The sequence below is a fragment of the Balaenoptera ricei genome, chromosome 16 (assembly GCF_028023285.1).
Source record: "Balaenoptera ricei isolate mBalRic1 chromosome 16, mBalRic1.hap2, whole genome shotgun sequence".
Lineage (NCBI taxonomy): Eukaryota > Metazoa > Chordata > Mammalia > Artiodactyla > Balaenopteridae > Balaenoptera > Balaenoptera ricei.
Window position 1 is genome coordinate 107,148,105 of NC_082654.1, and position 21,763 is coordinate 107,169,867.

General features: G+C 53.7%; 1 protein-coding gene across 1 annotated transcript; it reads right to left on the minus strand.

Moving 5' to 3' along the window:
- Positions 1-220: 220 nt before the first annotated feature.
- On the minus strand, positions 221-7,792 carry AGT (angiotensinogen). The gene is made up of 4 exons (XM_059900239.1): positions 6,964-7,792; positions 2,895-3,162; positions 1,080-1,224; positions 221-412 (listed from the first exon to the last, which is right to left on the minus strand). Exons 1-4 carry the CDS (start codon positions 7,790-7,792, stop codon positions 221-223), a joined length of 1,434 nt encoding a protein of 477 aa, XP_059756222.1.
- Between the last annotated feature and the right edge of the window lie 13,971 nt (positions 7,793-21,763).

Below are 21,763 nucleotides of genomic sequence, written 5' to 3' on the forward strand. Positions count from 1 at the left end.
GAAACCATTTGCGGTTTCACAGACAAGCTGGTGTGTTCAGGCTCCTTCAGGAGCAGTGGCCTGTACAGAACACGGCTCGTGGCCCTGCATCCCCCCAGCCGCCCGAGAAGGATGCTCATTGTACACAGTGCGCGTTTCCCAGGAGGAGCGGCCGCTCCCGGCCCCCGGTGGACCCCGTGGAAGAGAACGGGGACGGGTGGTGACACACGGGCTGCGGGCCTCACGCGGCGCTCAGCGGGTTGGACACGCGGCCCAGGAAGTGCAGGGCGGCCGAGTCTCGCTCCAAGACGGCCAACAGGAATGGGCTGTTCAGGGTCACCTCCAAGACCTCGGGCCCAGCGGGCTGTGGTGCGGACTCCGTGGGCTGCTCTCCCTCGTCTGCTTGTAGCTCAAAGAGAACGCTGTTCAGCACCTGCAAAGCAGCGAGCCTGGGGGTCGCTCCTGAAGGCCGGGCCCTGGGGAGGACCACTCTCCAGCCTGCCCGCCCTCCCTCGGCCCGACTCACACGATGTGACGGCTCCTCCCCAAAGTGTCCCCCAAACCCGCCCGTCTCCACCTTCCCCTGCTGTCCCGGGCAGGTGCTTCTCTCTGTGAACTCAGCACAGAGGGCTCCGGGCCCACGACTGTGAGCCGCCCGGCCTCCCCTCCCTCCCAGCGTGCAGGCGTTTCTCGGTTGCGGGTGTCCGTCGCCCCCTGTGCCCCTGGACCGTCCGTCTACTGCTAAGTGCGTCCCTGAAGCCGGGAGCTGTGTGGCAGGGCCGGCAGCCAGCCTAGAGGCCCTACTCTCCTGGTCCCGGTCCCAACCCTGCTATAGGATCTGGGGAGGACCCGAGGCTGGGCCAGGCGGGACAGAGCCCAGAGCGCGTGGTGGGGAGAGGTTTGCTGCCCTCCAGCTGTCCCTGGAAAGCCCCAGAGAGCTCTGGTCACTTCTCTGCCACCCTGGGCCCCCAGCCGCCCGGCCATGCGCTCCCCTCTCTCCTCCTGCCCACCAGGCCTCCTCTGTGTCCCTCCCGCCCGTGCCTCCCAACCCCGGGAACACACAGAGCCCACGTCAGGCACAGACGCTGGCGGCACGGTACCTTTCCAACTCTGAGGCTGGCATCGCTGATTTTGCCCAGGTTCGCCTCGGCGCCCAGCAGGGTGGGCAGCTTGGTCTGGGCAAGCAGGTCCTGCAGGTCGTAGGACCCTTTCAGTGTCAGCTGGGGCATGGTCAGGCGGATGGCCCTGGGGAGATGACACACGGTTACCAAGCTCCCACTGTGAAGCCCCAGGCCACACCGGACTCACGGAAGACCCGGGAAACCGGGTGGCATGTGTCCCCGAAGGAGGGGGCGTTTGCCACCCTCACCCAGCTAGGGTGTCTCGGGAAAATTTTCAGCGACAAATGCAACAAAAAAACCCTTCATTTTCTTTGAAATTCTGTGGGAGGGATGTACAGTACAACGGATGTACAACAGTGCTCTCTGGGGGTTGATGTGAATAGTTGTCTATTCTTTTTTCTACTCCTTTTTTAAGTTGGCTGCATTGAAAGCGTACTCGGTTAATTTTAAAACGCTGTCCTCTAAGATAACGTGTCATGTCTCACTGGCTACCTTTCAGTGGTGAGCTCCCCGTGGGAGGGGGAGAAGGTACAATGTCAGCCTCTGTGCCGGGCATGTCACTTATGTCAAGTCAGTTCACCTCCATGTACTACCTCTGCCTTCCTTGGGCAACCTGAAAGCCCATAGATGTTTCCAGCGATGTTCCAAACCCTTACAGGGTTGACAGTACACCCATGTCCAGAGCACCACTATTCACAACAGCCAAAAGGTGGAAGTGACCCAGGTGTACATCAGCGGATGGATGGATAAACAGACCGTGGCAGATCCCACAATGGAATACTCTCCAGCCTCAGAGAGGAAGGACATTCTGACACATGAGACAACATGCATGAGCCTTGAAAACGTTATGCTCAGTGAAATAAGCCCAACACAAAAGGACAAATACTATATGATACCACTTATAGGAGGTACACAGCGGAGTGGAATTCATAGAGACAAAGTAGAAGGGTGGTCGCCAGGGGCTGCGGGGAGGGGAAATGAGTTGTTAGTGATTAATGGGGACAGAGTTTCAGTTTGGGAAGATGACAAGTTTCTGGAGACGGATGGTTGGTAGCACAAAAATATGAAGGTATTGATGCCACAGAGATATACACTAAAAAATGGCTCGGGTGGTAAATTCTAGGTTATGTGTTTACCACAATTTTTAAAAACTGACTTCAAAAGAGTTGACCTCAGGAGGCCCTCTGTGCCCCTTGGTGCCTGTCTCAGAACAGACTTCTGGACCCACTGCTCCGGGCCTGATATGTAAGCAAGTCTAATGCCCCAGTGGAGGGGAGTTACTTTATTCCCGTCACAGGAGGAAAGAGGAGCAGATGACCCAGGCAGCAGACTAGGGGAGTCCTGGAGTCGAGCAGCACACCGAGAAAGCCCCCCTGCTCCCAGGGCTGTTGAAGGGGTCCCGGTGCTGCTGGAAAGTCCGTCCCCCGGAAGCTGTTGGAATGCAGCGGATCACACACGGCCAAGGTCCCCTCTCAGAGGGCGTGTGGACCGTGGGCCTCCCAGCCCTGTGGGTAAACGGAAGCATGGGGAAAAGCGGGCCCCCTCCTCCCCTACCTCTCCTGCACCCAGAGAGAGAAGACAAATCAAGAGCTGGGTCCACGGACGGAGGGGGCACTGCTGGGTGGAGGGTGCTCAGGCACCATCGCCACCCCACCCGCTGGGCGCCCAGGGCTCGGCCCACACCGTGCCCACGCCCACCCGTGCCCCCCACTGCCCGGGCAGAGCCGCCCGTGCAGCTCCCCGCTCTCCAGGGGCGCAGCCCAGGAGGCTCCAAGCAGTCTCCCGGAGCCGTACCGGGGAGAGAGATTCTTCATCCAGGTCAGGAAGGTGTGCTGGAAGGTGACGGCCTCCACCTGCCGCAGGTCGGGGGCGCGGTGCGGCTGGATGAGCAGCAGGCAGGCGTTGGCGCTGAGGGGCACGCGGGTCACGGAGAGGTTGTTCTGGGTGTCGCTCCAGTAGTGGAAGGTGCCGATGCCCGAGAGCATGGGGACCGACACTGAGGTGGTGTTGTCCACCCAGAACTCCTGGAGCCCCGGCAGCAGGGAGAACCCCTTCATCTTTCCTGGGGACCCGGCAGGAGACAGGAAGGGAAGAGTCGGGAGAGGGAAGGTGGGAGGCAGGGCTGGGCCGCAGACCCCTTCCCCTTCCCCCCCTTCCCCTCCCCCTCCCTTCCCCCTCCCCTCCCCCTCCCTTCCCCCTCCCCCTCCCCTTTCCTTTCTCCTCGCCCTCCCCTCCCCTGCCCTCCCCCTTCCCCTCTCCCTCCCCTCCCCCTTCCCCTCCCCTCCCCTGCCCTCCCCCTCCTCTTCCTCTGCCCTCCCCCTCCCCTGCCCTCCCCTCCCCCTCCCCTCCCCTCCCCTCCCCTTCCTCTCCCTCCCCTCCCCCTTCCCCTTCCCTCCCCTTCCTCCCCCCTTCCCCTCCCCTTCCCTTTCCCTCCCCTCCCCCTTACTCTCTCCCTCCCCTCCCCTTCCCCTCCCCTCCCCTTCCTCCCCCTTCCCCTCCCCCTCCCCCTCCCCCTCCCCCTCCCCTCTCCCCTTCCTCTCCCTCCCCTCCCCCTTCCCCTCTCCCTCCCCTCCCCCTTCCCCTCCCCTCCCCTGCCCTCCCCCTCCTCTTCCTCTGCCCTCCCCCTCCCCTGCCCTCCCCTCCCCCTCCCCTCCCCTCCCCTCTCCCCTTCCTCTCCCTCCCCTCCCCCTCCCCCTCCCCTCTCCCCTTCCTCTCCCTCCCCTCCCCCTTCCCCTCTCCCTCCCCTCCCCCTTCCCCTCTCCCTCCCCTCCCCCTTCCCCTCCCCTCCCCTCTCCCCTGCCCTCCCCCTCCCCTTCCTCTGCCCTCCCCCTCCCCTCCCCCTCCCCTCCCCCTTCCCCTCCCCCTTTCCCTCCCCCCTTTTCCTCCCCACTCCCTGCCAAAGCAGCACCCCTGCCCCAGCCCCAGGCTGCTCTGCACTTTCCTGGCCCCCAAAGTTCACGAGCCCCAGGACCCCCAACCATCAATTCTTCCTCCTGCAGAATCTACCAACTGCCAATGTTGAAGGCGTAGTCCATGCCAGGCCCCAACCTGAGGCCCACAAAGGAAACCAGCTCGAGGACCCTACCCTGCTAATAACCTGGTAAACTCAGACCCAGAGCTGTCCTGGCCCCAAGCCTGGGCTCTGCCATGCTCACTTTAAAAAACAAACAACAAACCAGAAGAACCACTTTATCTCTTAGAGCCGTTTTAGGTTCACGGCAAAATTGCGAGAAAAGTGCAGGTCTTTCCCATACGTCCCCTACTCCCCCCTCCCCAGCACACAGCCCCCTACGGCCAGCATCCCCACTAGACGGTACGTTGGGTAACACTGAGGAACTGAAGTGGCCACATCATCGTCACCCAGAGTTCCAGAGTTCACACAATTCACGCCTGGTGCTGGACGGTTTACAGGTTTGGACAAACGCTCAATGGCGTGTCCACCGTTATACTAGCGTACAGAATCGTTTCACGTTTCTCCGTACTGCTTGCTGCTAAGGACAGACAGCCGATCCAGTGACCAGTGGATGTGAGCAGAAGTGCTGTGTGCTACCTCTGTGCTGCGCCCTGAGCGGGGCGAGCCCTCCCTGTCCCCTCCCACCCCCAGGGGTGGGCTGTGGCATGGGGGTTGCGGAGCTGAGCTGCCAGCCGGCTCAGCTGTTGTTGAGCAGCTTGCTGAAGGCGCTGGCACCTGGGGACACACCAGCGTATCCCTCCCTCTGCAGTCCTCCCAGCCCCTTGAACGGCCCATTGTGTGGTTGTTCCTGGGAGAACAAGGTGAGGTTGAGAGATGAGCCCATCGCAGAGTGGCCCCGGGGCACCTGGCACTTGGAGAGCTGAGCAGAGGTGACTTAAATGAGTCCGGGGTCTCCACGGAGAGAGGGGGGAGGGAGCTGGGGGCAGGGAGCCTGGGTCTTGTGAGAAGGGAGTGGCCAGGGCACCCGGCCTCTGCCCTGTCCTCCATCCTTGGAGCCCTGTGTCTACAGACAAGGTCGGCTTCCGGGAGGGCTGCGCACGAGGAGCTGCAGTGTCCGTCCTCTGGCTCCCCAGGGGGCCACAGACCTGGCAGGAGGCTGGTTAGTGTATAGGGAAGGAAGGACTAAATTTTTTCCACCAACAAGCTAAAAGGGAAAGAAGGGTGCTGCCTCCAAAAAGATCTGGGAGTCCGAAACGAGGATGACTGCCCGCTTCTCTCCGCTCCGCTGAAGAACGCAGCACCCGGTCCTCATCCAGAGATGAAGGACGTCTCGCCAGGCCAGGAAAACGGGTGTGGCCCTTTCTGGCACCAGTGGCCCTCTGGCTCTTCCTTTTGGAGGGCAGGCCTTCCGCATTGAGCTCTCCTCCCAGGCGCCTCTTAGGGACGGCGGGCCGAGCTCACAGGCCCCCTCCACCCTCCACGGGGTGCGGCCGCCCCTGGCTGCGTGGCCCCTGCCTGGACTCCGCTCCCGGGACCTGTCAGCGCGGGGACCTGGGCCCTCCTGGGGTTAGCGCCTTCCCCCTGCTCCCAAAGGCAGGTCGGAGGCCTTCTCTTTGCAGATTTTCAGCCTTCCGGGATATTGTCAGAGTAAGAAAAGGACCGCGCTCTGTTCAGCCTTCCCCCGTCCCCACGGCCCTGCCCTCCGACCGCCTGCTTCCTTGTCTCTCAGCTCTGCTAGTTGCCCGTCCTGATGGCACCTCACGTGCAGCCTCCTCAGCCCACCCCTCCGTTCACAGAGCCGAGACCTCAGGGCCTGTTCCCAGGAGAGTTTGCCGGGCAATTGCACAACCTTCCAACCACTCACCTGGCCTCCAGTCCCCACAGTGCAGGCCAGGGATGACCTCTGAGCCTTACGCCTGCCCCTCAGCTCCCAGACACCCACAACTCCAAACTCCCAGCATCACATCCAAAGTCTCAAAGTCTGGCCCTGACCCATCTTTGTGGCATTGCCTAACACTGGTCCCATTCTCTCCTTCTGAGCTCAGGCCAAACAAAGCTGCTCCTGTTCTGGTTCCTCGCCCTGACCTTGGCAGCCTTGCGCCATTTCCCAGGCCTTCCTTTTGTCGTCTCCCAGGTGACACCCCTCGCCGAGTGCGCTGAGCCCCGGGCCACCTTCCCAGCGCGCCTTACCTGCAGCTCTGGGGCTGCGGCACTGGCCCGAGGGGTCCAGCTTTCTGGTAAACCACAGTCAGCAAGCTGGGGTCGGGGCCTGTGCGGCCTCCCTGCTTGTCCCCTCTGAGGCGCCAGCTCAGAGTCTTGCAAGTACTACATCCTCAACGATTGTTTTTGAATGAATGAACAACTTGTGTCTTAGGGATTTTTTTTGGTAATAACCTCTCCCAATATGAAAGTGATGTAAGCAGACTGGTTATTTTTGCATGGGACAGTGACCTTCTCAAGGACGAGAACCCTTGATCTTCTCAACAGGCAGGAACCCGTCCCTTCTGAGCGTGGAGCTGGGCCACAGGGCCACGAGACGTGAGTTTAGAACCCGGGACCTCCACTTGTGGCTCTACCATCGGGAGCGGTCCCTTTGTTTCTCTGAGTCTGTTTCCTCCCTGGTAAACAAAGGCAATCACGCCTCTCACCGCATCACGAGGGGATTCAGTGCTGAAAGTAAAAGGATGCAGTGCGGGAGCTGCACATAGTAGGGCAGCCGCGGGGGAGGCGGATGCTCGGCCAGTGCCCATCCAAGGAGCCCAGTGGGGCAGCCACTTCGTCCTCCGTGAGGGTGGCCCCAGGTACTTCTCCACATCTGCCACCCTGCCCCTCTCCAGGCCCAGCCCTGCTCAGCTGAACTGAGACGTCGGACATTAAGTCCATACAGACAAAGAACTGCCACCCTCCTTCACCGGCCGGGGGCAGAGCCCCCTCGAGGGCTGGCCTTACCTTGGAAGTGGACGTAAGCGTTGAAGAGCAGGGTGCTGTCTGGGCTGACCCCTGTCAGGGGCCTGCCCATCTCCCACCCCGTCACAGCCTGCATGAACCTGTTGATCTCCTCGGCGGCGAGATCTGGGTCCGTGGACAAGTCTAGCGAGCGGGAGAGGGTGACAGGGGTGATGGCAGACAGGCCCTGCACGAATGGCTGCTTCAGGCGCAGGCCAGGGGCCGTGAACAGCCCCACCACCGTGGACAGGAGCAGCCTGGCCCGGCTGCCGGCCCCTCCCTGGGCCACCAGGAGGCCCTGGATGGTCTGCAGGGCGGACAGGACCTTGTGACCATCCAGCCGGGAGGTGCAGCCCTGATCCTCCCCCGGGACGCCCAGGAACGCCTGTAGTCTGCTGGCCGTGGGGTCCAAGGCCCCCAGGTAGAAAGAGGTCAGGGTGCCAAAGAGAGCCACCGGGGAGAGTACAGCCCCGCTGGCCGCGCTCCGTGTCTCGCTCAGCATCTTGTACATGTGGAAGCCCATGAAGTTGAGCAACATCCCCACGTTCACGGCCCGCAGCCGGTCTTCGGCCTCCAGCTTCTGGGTGGCTCGAACCAGCTGTTCACGCAGGGCCTGCTCATCCACGGCGGACGACTTGGCCTGAATCGGGACAGGTGTGAAGGTCGGGTCTGGGGGCGACGCCGCACTGGGCTTCTCCAGCTGGTCACAGCTGCTCTTGCTGTAAACAAGGAGGTGGAAGGGGTGTATATACACCCGGTCTGCAGTGGCCAGGAGAGCCCAGGCCAAGAGGCAAAGGACGGAGGCCCCCAGGCTCAGGCCAGCAGGCGCCATCTCTGACGGGGTGCTCGCTTCTGCGGACCCTGAAATATTCTGTGAAGGGTGAAAGAGGATTACTGAATGCCCTCTAGCAATATTCCCTACAACCAGTCGGCACAGGAGAAATCCATCCATGTCTTACAGATGTCAGAAAGGAAGTGGTTCAGAGCTCTGTGGAAAATATCTGTGTATATGATCGAGGTGCACATTGCACTGTCACGGGCTGAGTTGTGCTTTCGCGGGGTTTTATTTTGGTGTTGGGTTTGGGTTTTGTTTATATTTTAGAGTGGTGAGGATGCCTGAATATGAAGACATTTGTAGATTTTAAAGAAAAAATATGAAACGGTTCATTAAGTCAAGTAAAGAATGTAAACAAATGTTTTCACAAAATATCGCAAGTATTTTTCTTCAAGAATATGTGAGTGGCTTATATTATTTTTACCTTGTGCTAATTAGTGATATGATGCTTTGGTCAATAATTACATGTTTAACAAAAGAGTAATATGGAAACATTTTAACTTATTTTTAAAGGAACACTTTGAGTAAAAATGTATCATGATTTTATGCAAAAATTTAAAAATTCATATGTTAAAGTTGATGGAAGAAATGTTTACATATTGAGGTATGGTGAAGTCATTCTGGCTTATCCAAAATGGAGCTGGGTGGCCACTGCAGATGTGCTTTCAGACATGTTCCTGCATCACTGAGAACTTGAATTTTCTGAACTCTATCAGACTCAAGGACACCACCAGCCATTCTCAAAATAATACTGATACAGCTGCCAGCTGCAACCTTGTGGTCTCAAGGTCTCCCCTTGTAACTATGCAACCTTTTTGGACCCCAACCAATCCTTACTAAACAAACACCCTTACTTCTTGCCAGTTCCAATCCTAATTCTTGACAAACAGCTTATGTAATTTTGCAGTTTTTGCCTTTACAAGCCTCCTCTATTTTGTTGTCTGGTGGAACCCAATTCACGTGCTTCCTGTATCCGTGTCTCCCTGCTATAGTCCTCAGTTTGGCTGAAATCAAAGAGTTTTCTATTCCTAATATAGATTGTTTTTGTCAACAAAGTCCTGACCCCCAGTGCCTCAAAGTGTGACTATATTTAGGGACTTCCCTGGTGGTCCAGTGGTTAAGAATCCGCCTCTCAGTGCAGGGGACGCAGGTTCGATCCCTGGTCGGGGAACTAAGATCCCACGTGCTGCGGGGCAACTAAGCCCACGCGCCGTGACTAGAGAGAAGCCTGCTCGCCTCAACGAAAGATCCCACGTGCCACAACTCAGACCCGACGTGGCCAAAACAAAAAAATAAAAATAAATATTTAAAAAAATTTTTTTAAAATGACTATATTTGGAGACAGGGTCTTTAAAGAGGTAATGTAGGTTAAATGAGGCCATCAGGGTGGCCCTAATCCAATCTGACTGGTGTCCTTATACGAAGAGGAGATTAAAACACAGACAGAGGGAGGACCGCTCGAAAATACAAGAAGGAGATGGCCAGGAGACCTGCAGCCAAGGAGAGAGGCCTCAGAAGAAGCCACCCCTGCCAACATCTTGATCTTGGACTTCCAGCCTCCAGAATCATGAGAAAATAGATTTCCGTTGTTTAAGACCCCAGCGTGTGGTACTTGTGGCAGCCCACGGCACTAAAATGCCCACATGGTTATGGCTATCAGTTTTCCCCAGAGAACAAAACGTGGGGCAGACAGCAGGTCTCTGTGGGCCTCCAAGCCCCAGGGTAGGTGGCAAACCAGCTTGGAGTACAAGACTAACACACACACAAGTTTTTCCTGTGTTATAAATCAGCCTGGCGAGAACAATCCAGCTGTGTAGTATCCCCTGGGGAATGTTCCCCTCATTTCCCAGCTATGTGTATAATCTAAGAATGGAGATCTCAGATTTGTTTGGTACGTGACCGTTCACAAAAGCCCTTTCCCATAGATCATCCTATCTAACCGTTACACGATCGCGTAAAGAAGGAATTGTTTCCCTCCTTTGCAGACACACAAAGGGGAGTTCTAAGATGTGGAGAAATGTTCCCAAGGTCATACAGCAAGGATGTAACAGACATCCGATTCCAACCTACTTTACTCTCCCCCGGTGCTCAAGGGACTCAGCCGGGAAGCCTTAGAAACTAGGAAGACCTGGGCCTCACCCCCAGACATGCTAACTAAGGGGCCCTGGGGAGGGGTCTGGGAAGGGGTGTTTAGTCTCCCAGGGGTCTCAACATGCAGCCGGGACTAAGCCCCGTGGGCTCAGGCCGGGGAAGCCCAAGCATCCCTCACCTGTGTCAACCCCACACCAGCTCCCTCTTCCCTGCTAGTGGAATCCCCGAGGAGCTCTGTCACCCTACCAAGCCCCACCCACCAACAGCCGGATTTCACTGGTCTGTGTCGCGTTCTCCCAGGCGACACGGAAGTGCCGCAATGGTTTAGAACCTCTCCCTAGACACGGGTCACCCGGGGCGGGCGGGACAGTCTCCAGCACCCTTTTGGCTCAGGAGCCCTGCGATTCTGCCCCAGCCTCACCTCTGGCCAAGAGCACGGGAGTGGGCCGAACCCCTGGGAGAGGAAGCTCCTGGGCCAGCTCTGCTCGTTTATTCTGCGATGGTTCTCACTGAGAGGATGCATGCTGCCTGTATGGCTTCTTTCATTCCTGGCCATTTTTACACGGCACCTCCCTCATTGTTCTGAGGGGGTGTGCTGGACCACCAGGCTACCGGTCAGCCTCCGCATCCTTCCCCATCCTCCCCCGGCCCTCCCAGAGCTGGCCTGGGCCTCCTTGGAGCTGTGGGACGTCACCACAGCCTCCAGGTCACCTTGAGGCCCGGACGGTTCCTGCACACCCATGCACGGCCGGTCAGCGTGCTTTCCTCCCCCAGGCGTGCTGACTGCAACTGCTCTAGGCCTCCAGCTCCCACACGTTGTGTGCTCGCCCTGCTCTAGGCGCCGAGTGGCCAAGGGAGCTTTGACCTCCGGTCTCAGCCCCTGCCTCCCCTCCTTCCAAGGCATTTGACACAACCCACTGTTCCCACGAGGAACCACACGACACGGAAACAAGGGACGGAAGATTCTCCCCTCTTCATAGGCCTTCCTGTTACGCGGGCCTAAGTTGCCAGCTGACGTCTCGTGTAAAAGGATGTAAAAGGCCACAGCAAGTCAAGTCGCCGGGGAAACCGCTGGGGCCTGAGCAAGCGTGGAGCACTCCTTCAGTGACAGGCCTGAGGGTCCCGGGTGGGGGCCAGGCAGGTAATCGCAGACCCATGCTGGCTTCCTGGAGGCACAGCACCATTTCAGGTGATTTCTGAGACTGTTGCTGACTCTCAGTTGTGGTCCGTGGCTGCAGCCCCGGTTCTAAGTCGGTACCCGGCCGGCCTGGCCTGACGCCCTCTCCTTGGGTTCCATTCTCTTCCATCCCCCCGTCCTTGGCCTCCCCCTTCACCAGCCCCTCCTCCTAGGCTTCCCTACTTCTCAGGGCCCTGTGCGTAAGGATAACGGTGAGGACGGCAGCTAAGGCATGTATAAGGAGGTTCACTGTTCTAGCAATTTCAAGGATCAAGTCCTCCAACCCTCATAGCAGCCCTACCTTCCTGCCCACGCCTCGCCGCAGCCAGATTTCATGCTGCGACTGGCCCCGACACGCCTGGCACTCTGAACTCACTCCCCCTGCCCTCCTTTCCCTTCCCCATGGCACTGGTCACCTGCAACACTCTGTGTCACTGAGTTATTCTTTTATTTCTTCTGTTTAGTGTGTACTGCCATGCTAAGCAATGAATGCAAATCCCACAGGAGTGAGATTCTTGCTCTGTTTTCTTCACTGATGTGTCTCACATTCCCCAAAATGTGCCAGCAAGTACTCAACAGGTAGTGGCTAAATGAATGGCTTAGTGCTGTTTTGCGGAGGAACAGAGAGGTTCAGAGACTTGCTCAAGGTCACACAGCCGGTAAGAGACAGATCTAGTATTCAGACCCAGAGCCCCTGACTCCACAGTCCACACTGTTAAGCACTAATCTATACTACTCATGAGCCAAAGTAATAAGACCGTGTGTTTTTCGTTTATTCTAAAGTTTAGGAAGCACTTTCAGGATGTATTAGCACTCTTAATTTATAGCAAGTCCCTGAACAAGGGAGGCCAGGTGCTGCCATTGGCTCCATTTTATAGATGAGCAAACCAAGGCTCAGGGAGCCCGGGACCAGAGCCAGCACTGCCTCAACAGAGCTGCAGGAGACAAGGCCACCGCTCCCCTGAGCCCTGCGCGGACGCAGCCCCGGGCTCACTGAGCCTGCCCTTCCCCCCAGCTCCACTGCCTGCACAAGCCTTGCTGCCCCTCTGGCCAGAAGAGGACCCAGTGGCCTGCTGACCGCGGTGAGTCTTCTCCCAGGCCAGCCCCGCAGGACCCAGCCCCGCTCAGAGGGAGAGGCCAGCCTGCCTGCCGCTGAGGGGAGCAGGTCCCCTGGTGAGACCCAGGGTGGGCTCAGAGGAAGGACAGCCCAGGCCTGGGGGACGAGACAGCCTCAGCGACTTCAGTGGTAACGTCCGCTGCACCCCAGGTCACCACTGGCCCCTGGCGCCTGGGTCCTGGGTGCTGTTTAGCCGTGGCCTTCCGGCAGCTCTTCCCCTGCCCCCAGCAGAGCCCCCAGCTTTCCTCCCACAGCGGACAAGCCCCCCGGCCGGATAGAGCTGGGGAGGGGTAGGTGCGGAGAAGGCTCCCGCTTACCTTCTACTCTGGTCCCCAAGACAGGGGTGGCCTCTTCCTGTGGCTGGGCCGCTGAGGCCCTATTTATGTCTGCAGGGTGGGGACCGTGCCGTTCCCAGGCTGCCCTGTGTTCAGGCTTGGGACAGGGGTTGCATCACGGCGCCGGGCCGTGGGGGTGGGGGCCTCAGGCAACTGCCCGACTAGAGGGATGGACGCCAGGCCAGGCGACTCTCACGCTGGGCCTCCGTCCAGGAAGCCAGGGAGATCGATGCACACTGTTGCCTCTGACAGACCGAGCCGGTACACGGTCGAGTTACACATTTACTGAAGTTCTCCCGAGCAGAGGCTGCTGTTATGGGACACAGGAGTGTCCCATGTGATGGTGTGATGCGTCTCGGCCCCGAGATGTGATGGCCCGAGGCCAGCCACCCAAGCCTTGGACCGGAGTCCCCTTGGGGTGTGCTTCTGAGAGGCCCCAAGGATGTGCGGGCTCATGGGCGCAGCGGGAAGGGGAAAGGCCCGCTCAGGTGGCCTGGGGGTCGCCTGACCCGACGGCCTTGAGCGGCCCAGCCATTGTCCAAATAACCACTGGGCGCCCACTCCACGCGAGGACCTCTGACAGGCGTGGGGAGAAACACACAACCAAGCAAAAGCATTTTCTAGAAGCTTGTGATTTATCTGGGGAGACCATTAGACACTCACTAGACTCAGACAGATGGGAAGGTGCCCACAAAATGCTTTCAGATTGTGAGACACATCAATCCCTTAAAGCTGGGGAAGGTCTCAGGGTTCTCCCTGTCACTTGAGTCAAACCTTGAAGGATAAATAAGTTGGACTTGGAGGTTAAAGAAGCGCTTTTCAAGGGTAGAGACAGATATGACAGTAACAGAGGTGGGGAAGCATGGGGCTTGTCCGGGGGTCACCAGCCAGCCCAGGGGCTGGAAGCGGGGGGCAGTGATGGCAGCAAAACTGCCGCTGCTCCTGGGCTGCCCCCCCCCCCCCCGGGGATGGCGAGAATCCCCCAGACACAGAGTTTCAGGCCAAACTCTGCAGGAACTGGAGTTGGCACACAAGATGCCAGCCTGGGTCTGGACCGTGTAAAGTGAGTGACAGGGAAGGAAGGATGCTGGTTAGAGCCCGAAGACCACTTCGGAGGGTAGAGGCGACGCCCGGAGAGGGAGGGATTGAAGACATCTGAGCAAAGCGAGGGGGATGATGCTGGACTTCTCCTTCAAAAAATTCACTCTAACAGCGATACCATCATAGGAGGGCTGGAGGAAAGACGAAGAAGGTACAGGCATCACGTTTCCAAGCTCAGGCTACTGAGAGAAGGATGAAACCAATAACCCCCGAGAGGGACACGGGAGGTACAAGAGCTCTGGGGAAGGACTGCACAGAGTTTGAGTCTGGATGGGTTTCTTTTGAGGTGTCTATTGGAACCCATTGCTGAGCACTTGGGGAGACGGTTCTGACGCTCCAGAGGGCGGGCCAGGCTGGGGACACAGATGCGGGAGACAAGTGCACAACCAGCACGTAATCCAAGGCCACTGGGAGGTGTTTTACCCAGGGAGAGTCAAAGTGAGGAGAGGAGCCCCGAGGGAATCCAGGGGGAGAGGGGATGGGATAGGGGTCAGCCAGCCTAGGAGAGGTCCAAGGGGACAGTGCAAGAAGCATGAGGTGGTGTTCCAGAGGCCAGGGGGCAGTTCTGATAAGTGAGGAGTTACGGCCTGAAAGAGGTCTTCTGAGCAGGATGTCATAATGGCTTAGAGTCACTGGTACTGAGATGTGTCCACACAAAGCATTTTTGATCAATCATTGACTAACCCTTTAGCGCTCGTCAAAGGCCAAGAGGAGGTGGGGTGAGGTCATGGGCGAGTTGGAGAGCGGCCTCAGGGAAAGATGAGGGAGGGACCAGGCTGAGATGGTTTGAGAAGACAGTGGAAAGAGAAGTGAGCAGATTGAACCGTGAGCTCCTCTTCATTGAAATGTGATAATGAAAGAAGAGGCATTATTCTGTATTCTCAACTCTAAAAGAGAAGGAAGAAAGAATTAATATTTATGGAGCAGCTGCTGCATGCCAGGTATATAAATCTTTCAACATGGCTGCAGTATAAATTTTACTATACCCACCAGCTAGGGAGAGAAAACTGAGGTCCAAAGAGGCTCAGCTATTTGCTAAACGTCACCCAGAAGGAATCCAGGTCTGTCTGACACCAACACCCATTCTTTGCGTACCACTTTTGTTCATTTGCCCAACAACTATCTATGGAAAACCTATTAGAATACATGTCAAGAATGGAATTCACCTCTGAGGTGACAACTGGAAACAAATCAGGCACAGTCGCCACCCTCATGAAACCTACAGTTTTGCAAACTGTCAAAATTAATCCGTAATTGCATAAGTAATGATTTATTTGCAGTTTGCATAAATGTTAGGAAGAAGAGTCGTGTGCAACCTGAGGATAGAACAGGAAGCCTGGTCTAGCCTGTACAGTCAGGGAGACTCACTTTGAGAAAGGAGAAGGCAGGGCAAGGCCTTGAGGATGAGTGGAAGTGGCCCCGGGAAAAGTGTTGGTGGGGCCCCGACCTGCACTGGTCGGGGTCAACCTGGACCCATGTCTGACAGTCTACGACTCTCACAGAGACAGGACGGACCAAGGGATGATATAGTCCTCTGGGCAGGTCTCTGTCCTGCTGGGCTGAGAGCTGCCCCTCACTCCTCCCTCTGCCCTGAGTGACCACAAGCACCCTTCTAGCCCTAGGAGTCCCTTACCTACCTGTCAACTCACCTGGCCGCACAGATTTCCCTGCACTGAGAGAAAAATGCACCCAGCCCAGGGGGGGGTCTGGGCTGAGAAAAGTGCTCTCCCACTGGGCAGCCCACTTGCCCCTCAGGCACTTAGTTTGGGCATTACAGATAAAATCTAGATTGTGCTTGCTGATGTGGCATTGAAATGGGTCTTAGCCCAGCTCTCAAAAGGACCACAAATGTTTCACAAAAATGACAGTATCAAGAGGTGGTGGGAGACATCCGCTATCTAGACAAATCATAATGCACACGTTTTTTATTAAGCTAGTGAATTTGGGGGAGGGGCCCTGAACCCCAAATATGTGTGTAACTAGGTTTTACTGCATCATCTCAAAATGGCCCAACAGCAGTGGGAAAACTGAGCTGAGAAGAGTTGAATCTTGGGACCACAGAACTAGAAGGGGCCTCTCGACAGTGCCACCCTTAGATCCCACAAGCCACGCTCCAGGGCACCTTCCTCTAAGTGTTCCAAGCTCTCTGGTGCCTGGGACTGGCAGGGTGGCAGGACCATGACCTGTGTGGCCCCTGGTTCCTGTTTCTCCCCTTCAGTGCACTCATCCCCCAAGTGGCACCAGGGGTTGACCAGATGTCCAAGTAGCTCCAGGACTCTTGCCTATGGAGTATCCCAGTTCTAGGAAGGCCGTCTACTAACAGGATCACTCTTGCTGCCTGGCACAAGGTTTCCTTCACTGTATGTGTGTAGCAGGATGTGGGGTGTGTATGTGTGTACATGTGTGGTGTGTGTACATATGAGTGGTGTGTGGGTACGATGTGACGTGTGTGTATACATTTGGGTGTGGGTGGGGTGTGGCATGTGATGGTCTGTGTGTGTGATGTGGTACGTGATGTGTGTGGTGGGGTGTGTGTGTATGCAGTGTATGTACGTGTACGGTGTAGTGTGATGTGTGTATATCTGTGTGTGGTGGGGTGTGTGTGTATGCAGTGTATGTATGTGTACGGTGTAGTGTGGTGTGCGTATATATGTGTGTGGTGGGGTGTGTGTATGTGGTGCATGTACGTGTACAGTGTAGTGTGGTGTGTGTATATATGTGTGTGGTGGGGTGTGTGTGTATGCGGTGTATGTATGTGTACGGTGTAGTGTGGTGTGTGTATATATGTGTGTGGTGGGATGTGTGTGTATGCGGTGTATGTACGTGTACGGTGTAGTGTGGTGTGTGTATGTATGTGTGTGGTGCTTGTATGTTTTTGTGTGTATGTACGTGTGCAGTAGGGTGTGTGTGTGTGTGTGTGTGGTGTGGTGTGTGTACGTATGTGTGTGGTGCTTGTATGTTTTTGTGTGTATGTATGTGTGCAGTAGGGTGTGTGTGTGTGGTGTGGTGTGTGTAGCGGTGGGGAGCTGGGCATACTGACTGGTGTTTGCCCGTCCCGTGTCTCTTCTGTGCACACGTCGCCTCCCTGGGTCACTGACCCAGAATTTTGGCTCCCGGCCTCTTCCCCAGCCTTCTCTGTCGGCTGGAGGGGAATAGACACCACGTTGCCCAGTTCCTTCCTCTCTTCTCCAGGCTTCCCCGGGGTCCAGGCTCTGCTGGACCCGCCCCCTCCATCCATCTTACTGTGTGTGGACTCACCTGTTCCCCAGTTCAAGCCTGGACCAGCTTCTGCCTGTGCTGGCGGCCACTCCTCTGAGCCCTCAGACCAAAGGCTCTCCTCCCCACCTCTAGCCTTGGCCGTGCCCACCCACCCCCCAGAGCCAGGTCACCTCCAGCTGCTCCGGGAGCTTCTGCAAACCCTGCGCTGGTGTAACTCCCCTTGGAGAGGGCCCCCTCATCCCTGAGGGGGCCTGCCACACCATCATACATCTTTTAGTATATTTGAAGCAGCTTCTCAGGGATCACAACCCATGTCAAAGTCCATTTCAGCCTTGTCATGAGGAGAGAGGCTCTAAAACAAGGCAGAAAATTCTCTCTTGGTAATGACATGTTATTGGGGAAAAATAAGGAAATAACCGTTGTCGGGTTGGACACAATAAAAGGACGTCTGCCTACATTTTCTGCAGGGTTGGTTCAAGGCCCTTAATCAACTTTCAAGGGTGACTATCAGCTGGGTGGGTTTTCTAAGCGAGGCTTTTAAGCTCATTAAAATAAATCAGAAAATTGCTAGAGCATTTTATCAAGAATGTAAATTATCCCCAGAAAGAGCAACCACTTCCAACACACCACAGACTTTTGACCTAGTCAGATTTAGGACAACTTCTTTCCAATAGGTGCTATTTCTTGTGCTTTCGTTCCAGCAGTGGACGTGAGGGACAGTTTATCTGTGGCTCAATAAAGACTTGAATGAACGTGAGCGCTGGCTGTGGAGGAGGCTTCTCTCAGAGTCGGACCGTGGACCCAGCCACGGATACAGTCGGCAGATGCGGTGACATACTGGTCAGAAGGTGCCCCTCGGGCTGACAACGTTCACGTCTATGTGGGTCAAGTCTCTTCTGTCGTTGTGAGATGAAGCTTGATCTAAACCAGAACCCCCGCCTTCCCAGTTCCTGACCAACCAGCTAGTCACGGGCCAGACACACACAGACTCCTGCTGTAAAGTAAAACAGAGCCAAACCAGGAGAGAAGGAGGTGCTTTATTTATATATAGGAGGCAATCCTGCTTGGAACCAGCTAGCACGAGGGAAGGAAACAAGGAGGGGTCAACATAGGAACCGGGTTTCCATTTTTGCGTCTAGGAAAAAACTAATTGTTTCACAAGGGATTTGTTTCTGCCTGGATCAGACTGTTTTACCATGAACGTGCCTTGTGCAAGACACGTGGCCACTAAACTCATCATTTACTGGAACCAGAGGATGGGGAGGAGCTCGCTGTCCTACATCCAAGGTTTTCCGTCTACGACAAGGACAGTTTCCACTCCTCCTGAGTCCTCATTGCTGCTCTCTTGCATCAGGAGAGCTGGGGCAGACCAGAGGGCTCTGCATTTGTAACATGGGCTCTTTAGGGGAAAGTCCACTTCTTTCTAATAAAGAACACTCACATACGAAGAGTTTTCTCAGTTGGCTCAAATGAGCTTCAGATTTCTGGTAAATAAAACAAAATAGTCCCGGCTCCCCCATTTCCCCAGGAGGAACCTGCTTCCCGTGTAGCCCTCTTGGACCTCTCAGGATGCTCCGGGCCGTGCCCTACAGACTGCTGCAGGCAGCCTTTGTCTGGCGGAAGCATGGCTGCCACTTCGGACACAGCAAACCACGGGGTGGAGAAGATGGTGATTTGGGATAATGAGATCTGGGAAACTTTGTGATTGGACCATGTTTCAGGAGTTATAGCCACACTGATGGCTTTTCTTGGTCGCCAATTACAGTTTTATAAATACGAAGTGGGTTGTTTGTCCCTATCAATTTTAACATGAGGTGATACATTTAGTGAATTCAGTTGCACCTTCTTTTGAAAAGTAGTAATAAAGTTTTTTATTTTTTAATTGGGGTATAGTTGTTTTACAATGTTGTGTTAGTTTCTACTGTACAGCGATGTGGAGTTTCCTGTGCTATACAGTGGGTTCTCATTAGTTCTCTCTTTTATTCATATTAGTGTATACATGTCAATCCCAATCTCCCAATTCATCCCACCACAACCACCCCCCCCTTTCCCCCCTTGGTGTCCATACGTCTGTTCTTTACATCTGTGTCTCTATTTCTGCCTTGCAAAGCAGTTCACCTGTACCATTTTTCTAGATTCCACATATATGCATTTATATACGATATTTGTTTTTCTCTTTCTGACTTACTTCACTCTGTATGACAGTCTCTAGGTCCATCCACGTCTCTACAAATGACCCAATTTCGTTCCTTTTTATGGCTGAGTAATATTCCATTGTATATATGTACCACATCTTCTTTATCCATTCGTCTGTTGATGGACATTTAGGTTGCTTCCATGACCTGGCTATTGTAAATAGTGCTGCAATGAATATTGGGGTGCATGTGTTTTTTTGAATTATGGTTTTCTCTGAAAAGTGGTAATAAAGTTTATGCCAAACACTGATGGATACTGACCTCTCCTCTCTCTCCCCCTACACCTTTCTCCTTCGTCCACATCCATGTAGAAATTGAGAAAAGTAAATACTCGCTTTCTGAGTCTCCTCTGTAACTGTTAGTGGCCAAATAAAAGAGTTCTGGCCAGTGGGACATAAACAGAAATCTGTTGAGAGCTTCTGGAATTGCTTTTGCTTTCCTTTTATTAGCAGACTCAGTGGCTCAGACTCTACCACTTCTTCTTCCCTCAAATGTTGATGTAATGTCTGGTGACAGAGCAGCCATTTGCAACCATAAAACAACAAACGTAAGGACCAAAGGCCAACAAGTCAAGAATGATTGAGTGGAGCGATGGAAAAAACCTGGGCTTTTGATTGACCTATAGAGTTGCTACACTAGTACCAACAACTGCCCGTCTCTAACCTCTACTTGTCTGGACCCAACTAGTGGCATTTTTAGACGGTTATGTGTAGCTGAAAACATCCCTAAAGAATACAACTTTTACTCCCACCCAGAGGCCAGAAGAGCATTCTTTAAAAATTCAACTCCATTGAGTATAGTATATTTCCTGTCAAATTTCAGCCTCTTTGTAATGGGTTTTCTGTTTCATATTTGTTTCAGCTGGTTTTAATTTTAAGGGGGCATGCAAAGTATAATGAAGTGTAGCAATTTCCCAATTAAGTTCAGAACTTAATCTGCTATGCCCAGATGAGGTTAATGAATCTGAACCTTGAATGAATAACAAGGTAAGTGTCATACCTTGCTTTGCTATTAGTTTTTATTTTATCATATAATTAACCCTGTGATGAGGGTCTGGACAGTCGTTCTGCCTTCACTTTCAATAAGATGGGAATATGGTTACCTTCCCTATATCCATTCCCAGGAGGTTTATGGTTCTTAATTTAGCACTGCAGTGTGTTGAGGTCTTCTAAGAAAACTAGGTATGACTCTGAGGATGCACACATTGTTGGTGTACAGTCTTCTAATAACAGCTGCCATCCTGAATGACTGGGTGAAAAGAAACCATTTCTAATGTGTATTCCAGGACCTCCCTATTTATAGTAGTCTACGGTCAATCTTGGCAAGGAAAGGATACTTTTATAAAACAAATAGAATGAACATCTATTCCAGGGATTGGCAAACTATAGCCCAAGGGCCATATCTGGACCATGTGTAAATAAAGTTTTATTGGAACACAACCATGCTCAGTAGTTTTCATACAGTCTATGGCTGCTTTCAGGCTACAACAGCAGACTTGAATGGTTGTCACAGAGAACGTATGACCTGCAAAGCCTAAAATATTTATTACCTGGCCCTTTACAGAAAAAACTTGCTGACCCCTAACCTATTCTGTTAATTCAGATTGCCAGTGACAGAGGCGATAAATCTAGACTTGTATATTCTCTCCTTTTATTTAAAAATTAGTATTGTAAACATGTACTGTATTTACAGCACTTATTTCATGTATAATTTAATTATTTCATTCCTACATGAAGGGACGACTACTCAGGGAATTCTGAATATAATGACACACACACAAATTAGATAACATATTTTATTCAACTCATAATGAATATGACAGGTAGAAATAGTCTACACAGCCTATCCACAGACAATGGCTAAAACTGCACATTACACACTTTGTCACCAACTGAAAATTGATTTTAAAAAATAAAAAATTGATCTTAAAAAATTTAAGCTTTGGACACTGGATTTGACCAAGGTGGGGTGGGAAACAAAGAAAAACAAAAGGAAATTTTGTATCTGGCCATAAAAGAAAACTTTCAGTGACAGAAGTTATAATCAGGAAAATTTGATAAGGACAAAAGCTAATTGATTAATCAGCTCTTCATTATAAATTCTAAGTGGAAAAGAATTTATCCTGATGAAAAGTACTTTAGAGAAATCAAAATGGAAAATGTTTCATTAATTAATTTTAGAAAAATAATTTAACCAAGTATATAGAAATTGATTAAGGAATTAAATTGGCTTAATGGATTTTATTCCAGAAAATACATTTTTCAAGGAAAATTCATCAGGAGTCATATAAAAGTGCATACGATATTCTTATTTAAAATGGCGAGACTTCCCTTGTGGCGCAATGGTTAAGAATCTGCCTGCCAAAACAGGGGACACGGGTTCGAGCCCTGGTCTGGGAAGATCCCACACGCCACAGAGGAACTAAGCCCGTGCACCAAAACTGCTGAGCCCGCGTGCCACAACTACTGAAGCCCACGTGCCTAGAGCCCGTGCTCCGCAGCAAGAGAAGCCACCGCGATGAGAAGCCCCCTCGCCGCAACTAGAGAAAGCCTGCGTGTAGCAACGAAGACCCAACGCAGCCAAAAATAAATAAATAAATAAATTTATAAAAAAATATAATCAAATGGCACATTCTCAGTTATCCTGTTTGTTTTGTGGGTGCCTCCGTAGCTCAGGAATGGCCCTGGACAGGCCTGGGGAGACATTTCTGTGTCAGTAGAGTGAGGTGCTGTG